Genomic DNA, 6582 nt, shown 5'->3' with positions numbered 1-6582 from the left:
CGGGCGCGGCGGCGGTGGCGGCGGCGGCGGAGGATGGCGCGCGCGGGGCCCGCACGTGGAGGCCGGCGCGGGGGCGCGGGCAGGGCCGGCTGCTGAGACGCGCTGCTGCCCCCCGCGCGGGCGCCGCGGCTTCAATGGCGCCATCGCCCAGGACCGGCAGCCGGCAAGATGCGACCGCCCTGCCCAGCATGTCCTCAACTTTTTGGGCGTTCATGATCCTGGCCAGCCTGCTCATCGCCTACTGCAGTGAGTACCGCGCGGCCGGGCCCCCGCACGGCCCTCCGGCCCCGGCCCCCGGGCCGTCCCCCGCCCCGGCCCGGCCCCGGCCCCGGCCCCGGCCCCGGCGGCCGCCAGGAGTCGGTGCGGAGTTGCCGGCTCGCGGCGCGCGGTCCCCGGGTCCCGCCGCTCCCCGCTGGGCCAGGAGGGAGCTGGGCCGCCCGGGCACTTCGGAAGCGGGCGCCGCCGCCGAGCCTCCCGCCCAGACTCGGGGGCAGGGCCCGGGCGCCAGGCCCCGGGTGGCGCGGCGATGCCCGGGGCTGCCCGGTGTGCGGCCGCCGCTCCCGGCCCAGGCCGAGCCGAGCCGCGCGCTCCGGAGGCGGCGGCAGGTGCGGGGCCGGCGGGCCGCACCGCGGGGGATGTCGGCGGAGCGCCCTGCCCGGCGCCCTCCGCCCGCGACACTCCCGCGGGGGAAGGGGGGCGACGCGGCGGCCGGGCCGGGAGCGGGGTGTCCCCGGCGGGAGCGGGGCTCGGGCTCGGGCGCGCGGCTGGAGCCTCGCCTGCCGGGGAAGCCGACTCGCCAGGCGCGTCCTTAAAAAAGAGAAGTGAGGGGTGGGGTGCGTGGAGGGGCCGCCGCTGCCGCCGCCGCCGCGGGCATTTCTGGAGTCGGTCCGGGGCTCCGAGCCGCTGACCCAGCTGGTCTGGCGCGGGGCCGCGGGCTCGGGGCCGGCTGGGTGCGGGGGACCGGCGACGGGGACAGGCTCCGGGGCGGCCGGGGTCAGCGGCCGGGGGTGGGCTGGGTGGGGGTGGGGGGTCGCAGTCCCGGGCGCAGCCCTGGGCCGCGGTGGGGGCGGGTGGTCAGGTCGCCCGGCGCACGCTCGCAGCCCGCCAGGGCGACGGGGAGTGGCCAGCGTCCTGGGCACCGGCTCGGGGGCCGGGATGGCGCGGGCTGCTCGGCTCCCCGGCCGGCCGCCTGGCACGGGCTCCGGTCCCTTCCCTTCGGAGCGGGAGGAGGGGACGGGCGCTGAGGAACACCTGTCATGGAGAACTGCCATGGGCGCGGGAGGTGATGGAAAAATATGGATTCTTAAAAAAAAAAAAAAAAGAGGCCAGCGCCGCGCCTGGCTCCCGCGCCACCACCTCCAAGTCCCGGCCTCCCGCGGGCAGTCCGAGCCCTCCGCTGCCCCCAACGAGACCACAGCGGACCACGGAGCCCCGGGCGCGGCGCGGTCTCCGAGTCCTGGGACGGCCCAGCCCGCCGGAGCCGCGAGGACACCGGTGCCCGAGCAGGCAGGGCCCTACTTCTTCCACCCCGTTGTGCATCGCCCACAATCGCAGGCAACGGCTGGCGCCCCGCGCGGGGAGGGGGCGCCAGGCGGGAAGGCCCCCAGCGGGGTCGTGACCGAGCTGCCCAGCGCGAACCGCCAGCACTCGGCTGCCCTCTGGGGGGGGGGGCCGGAGCTGGGGCTTGGAGCTATGGTCGCAAGGGTCCCCTGGCTCCCCGCGGCCATCTCGGCCCTCCAGCGGCATTCGCAGGGCTCCTTGGTGATGTGCAAAAAGCTGGTGAGAGAGAAAGTCCCAGGACCAACGGGGGGCCATGTGAATGCTCTTCCTGGTGGCGTGGGGGCAGCAGGGTTCCCATCCATCAGTGTTAGGAAGGGGACTAGCTCCCTGGGCCTCCCCTGGGGCTGCTGTCCTCGGCTGGCTCTGGTGACAGGGTCCATGGGTCCCAGGGGAGAACTCAGGACAGCACCTGGGCAGGGGAGCGGCGGCGCTTCAGGTGAGAAAAAGAGCAACCACGGACGGTTAAGTGTAGGACGCCTTGGCGGTGGTTTGCACACGCCACACCCCCACTGCCAGCCGGGGCCTCCCCGGCTCCCACCTTGTCAGTGTCCCTGGCCGCTGCCCACTGCACACCCCACACCTGCACCTGCACGTCACCCCGCCCCTCCCGTCCCAGGACTGCTGCCCACCCCAGGCCCGGGTCAGAGAACAGCCCGGCTGCAGCCCGCCGCCCAGACACACCGTGGAACCCGAGATCCCCACCCACACGCTCAGCCCGCCCTTAGCAGCCTCCCTGGTGTTCTGGAAACAAATCTTCCAGCAGGACAAGGACATTTGGTAAAATGTCTTATTCGGAAGGGCAGAAATCATTAATAATGAAAGCTTGGGTTAACCACATTTTCATGGTTGTTGCTGTTTCCATGTAACGGAATAATTGACAGTAAGATAAGACGTTTACGGACACACCCCATTTCACCGGAAATGCACTTGGAGAAATTAAAACATTTTACTAAAATACAAAATAGACATAATAATTTATAGCGTGGAACGGCAGTCCTGCAGGAAAAAAAAAAGCATTTTTTTTTTTTTAGAATTTTTTAGAATTGCATTTAAAATGCAAATGAAACAGTTCTTATGATTTCCATGCTCTTCTCCAGTATACCTGGGATGAAAGAACCGTTAGCATCCTTGTTTGTAAATTGTTTTTGTTATCAGTCAGGATTTTTATTACCCAGAATGTCTCTGTGTTATGAAGCAGATATATTTGGATCATATTAATTAGGGAAACTGATAAGCATCGTATAGAATTCAATTATCCTCCCTATTAAATCTGAGAATTTCTCCGCAGCACACAAGGTGTGCACTTTCAGGCGCGGCGTGAGGGAAACTGGGTGATTTTCTGGCCTGGTTTTCCGTGTGGGGATGTGGTGCGGGGACCCCGCGGCGGTGGCGGCTCCTAGTTAAGGAGCTGGGCTCCACCCTCAGGCCGGAGAGAGACCTGCAGCCCACCAACTAGGTTAGTTGCTATAGTGACACGGTCTTGTCATTTTTCTCCCATTGGGGAGCAATTGCCAGGAAGAGCGGAAAGAGGAAGGGGGTCCTTGGCGGCCGTCCCCAAGCCGCACAGTCGGTGGCCTGCGGACGTCCTGTTGGCGGCAGGGCTGGCTCCGGGGTCCTGAGCTTGGGGGAGAAAGTTGGAAGTCCTTCCTCTTTCTTTGTGTCTTAGAAGGAGCCGTGTGTGCCGTTGGCCCCCTGGCCGATCTGGAGCGGAGGGCTTGGCTAGGGTGGATGTGGTTCTCCGAAGCTGGCACCACCGGCCGGGTTCCTGGGGGAGTGTGACTGCGTTGGGGTGCCCGTCGCGGAGGACGTGGTCATCTTTCCGCGCTGCCTTACAGCACCGGCCAGCGAGGGGGATGGGGAACAGGAGGAGCTAGTGAGGGGTCGTGTCCAAGCCTTGACTTGGACATTTGTGTGCGGTATTTAGTCCGAGGGGAGAAGCTCTGTGCTGTCCCCGCAGGGAACGGCTTGGCTTGGCGGACAGGTCCGGCGTGCAAATATTGCTGACGTGGAATTATTTTATCCCCCCCGTGGATCCCATCAAAACTGACTCGTAGCTTTGAGTTAAATCTCATGTCCTCAGCTACGACGATGAGAAGTTACCGACTTCTGAATTGTTTTTAATCCATTAGGACACTAACCGAGCGTGGGCTCTGTACTGTCGCATTTTCTTTATAAATACAATTTATTGCGTAGTTAGGAGAGATTAGAATGTGCTACTTTCCCGCTGTTCAGATTTTATTTCTGGAGTTCTTGGAGAGGTGAATTCGGAAATACTGGGCTTAATGAAGTGATGCCATTCAGAGGTTTCTTTCTCATCTCGGGCTCTTTGGGTTTCTTGTTTTTTGGGTTTTTTTTTCCCCCTTTCTTTTCTCCTGTGTGTTTTTATTTGATGAATTCCTGGCTGGAGAGGCTGTGGCGTTGGTTTCTTTCAGCTTCCTAAAGATAAGTTGCCTCTGCTTGTGGGGTTTATACGAGCTGAGCCGGATGCCCAGGCATCAGCGAGGTAAGGGGATGCCCAAGGAAGTGTCCTCCTGAGCACAGGCCCCCCGGGGAAGGGTGCTGGGGAACAGCGGCGGGGAGCAGGCAGCCCTGCTTAGTCCTTCCCGGAGTGTCTCCAGCATCTCTCTTGCCGGTGAGCACAGAGGACAGCGGATCCCCAAAAGGGGGCTGCGTCCCGCCGTGGGCTTGCCGGGTCTGCTCGGCTCGGGGCTCCCGGCTAAATCCCACCTCGAAGATCTTGGTCAGGACTCGCCACTCGACATCCAGGGAATGACGTGTGTAGATCAACTTTTGTGGCATAAAGTATTTTCAGGTGACTTTTATGGGCGTAATTATAGGGAAATGTTATGATAATGTGGCACTAGAAAAGGGAAGAAAAGCAAAACATTAAAATCCCCATTTCTTTATATAGCTTCACAGCTGCGCCGAATGAGAAGGGCTCCTTTCTGCATTAAAATGTGGTGCTCAGGAGTTAATGACCTCCACAGAATGCCACCTGTCACCCAGAGTGCCGCGGGTGACGGCCGAGGGATGGGGACGAGGTTGACGAGGAGGGCCGGGACTGGGATTGGGGTCTCCGGCTCCTGGGGGGACGGGCGATGGGAGAGGGAGCTACAGGGAGGCCGAGGGCCTGGGGACCTGCCAGTTGTCCTTTCTTTGGTGTGGGGGGTGTCCCTGGCTGTCACAAGGCTAACAGAATCTGCTGGTGTCCCTATCTAAGTGCTGCCTTGCTCCCATACACGGACCCTGGGAGCTGGGGTTTGGGGCGCCAGAGCTCCCCAGAGCCCGGTGGCTCCTACAGGGCATCCCTCGGGATGGGAAGCCCCCCAAGGCCCCATGGAGGCCGCTCCTGGGGGTGGGGTGCTGCCTTCTCAACTCTGGTCCACAGCTTTACAGAGCAGGTCCAGGACTGCGAACTGAGAGTCGGGGCGGGCAGCTCAGGCCGGCTGGACAACTGGGCTTTCCAGAAATGCCGAGCAGCGGGCTGCAGGTGGGGGCGACCGTTCTGTCCACCCCGGCAAGTGTGGCGGAGGGCTCGGGAGGCTTTGTAACCAGCACTTACTAAAATGGCTGCCAGGATCGAGTGTGCAAGCACCTCTGTCTGCAGCTCGGCGAGCAGGACTCCTCCGGAACGCCGCCTGCTCCCCGCGGCTCTGGGGAGGCCCTGGCCCCGCTCCACACTGGCAGCGTCCTGGAGGATGGCGGCCTGGGCCTGGTGGGACAGTGGCCGCGTAGTGAGAGTCTCCCTGGGAGAGAGCTCTCATCTCCCAGGGCTGCGGCCTCCCGTCGCTGGTGGGCTCCTGCTGTGGACCAGCCTCCCCTGTGGAGGGACGGCCCCCGGGGGTCCCTGCCTCGGCACTGGTTCTCCGTCTGTGTCTGCTGAGTGAGCAGGAGAGGCCGATGGCCGGCCCCTGGCATCTGTGGAAGGCGGGAGACTCGGTCTGCAGTGGATTCAGGCAACTAGGAATTAGGGCTCCTGGGAAGGAGAGGCAGCCATGCTGGTGGCCCCCTGGGCTGGCATTCCAGTGGGGGCTGGACGGCCAGCACAAGGCAGAGGCGGCAGAGTGGGGGACAGGCAGCCTGAGCCAGCACACCATCGTGGTGTGACCACCACCCCCTCTGGTTGTGTCCAGTCCCAGCCTTGGAATGGGAGGAGCCTGTCAGGGGTGGCGGGCAGCTGCCCAGGGTCTGGTCCCGAATCCCTTTTCTACCCCGCGGGCTTCTCTTTCCCGGCCTTGAGCAGGCCTCTGCGTCGGCGGTCCCTGACCCTAGGCCGTGTGTCCAGTTTTTCTCTGAAGTGCATCTTGCTGTCCTCCAGGTCTGCCTTCACTGCCGTGACCCCAGAACCCCCACCCCGGACACATCAGCATTGTCTGCAGCGCGGCCTGGCCGCCCTGGGACCCCACCTGCGGTTCCCCGTTGCGTTTAAGCTCTGCACCCCCTCTCCTGCCCTTCCGTGAGCACTTGCCCCTGCTCAGGTCACTCCGGGCCTCCCAAGGTTGGACCTTCCCTGCATGCTGAGACTCTCCATCCCCGTGTTCTGGCCTGGCAGAGTCCAGCCGCGAGGCCTCTGCCATGGGGCCTCCCCTCCTGGGGTGTGTGTGTGTGTGTGTGTGTGTGCGCCTGTTCTCGCCTGCACAGCTGTCCATCTAGTTCACGGCCAAGTTCACGGCCTGGCGCGTCCCTTCACACAGTGTAACACCCTGCAGCGGTGCTGAACGAAGGCGGCAGCCAGGAGCTGGACCAGGGCTGGGACTGGCCCTTGGTGGCAGAGAGCCTCCTCCTCCAGGAAGCTGCCCCTGAACACACTGCCTCACCCCCCACTCCAGGGCAGCACCACTAGGAGATTGATTCTGGGGGAAACACTCATTGATCCGGTCACCCTGAACTGCGTGTGCTGCCTGGGCAGACCCAGGCCTGCCTCCCTGGGGGCGAGGCCAAATGCCAGGGGCAGGGCCGAGGTGCTGGGCGGAGTTGAAGGCCGGGGGCGCGGCAGGGGCGGGGCCGGGGCCGGGGGCGGGG

At 63.8% G+C, this 6582-nt stretch overlaps 1 protein-coding gene across 1 annotated transcript in view; it reads left to right on the top strand.

Moving 5' to 3' along the window:
- Positions 1 to 46: 46 nt before the first annotated feature.
- The window catches only part of TAFA5 (TAFA chemokine like family member 5), a 169651-nt gene continuing 163115 nt past the window's right edge, over positions 47 to 6582 (top strand). The window contains exon 1 of the mRNA XM_059401761.1: positions 47 to 246. Coding sequence (XP_059257744.1) covers positions 135 to 246 — 112 coding nt within the window. The 5' untranslated portion in view covers positions 47 to 134. The remainder of the gene's footprint in view (positions 247 to 6582) is intronic.

The sequence above is a fragment of the Mustela nigripes genome, chromosome 6, assembly GCF_022355385.1.
Source record: "Mustela nigripes isolate SB6536 chromosome 6, MUSNIG.SB6536, whole genome shotgun sequence".
In the NCBI taxonomy this organism is placed as follows: Eukaryota; Metazoa; Chordata; class Mammalia; order Carnivora; family Mustelidae; genus Mustela; species Mustela nigripes.
This window is presented reverse-complemented; position numbering and strand designations above follow the sequence as displayed.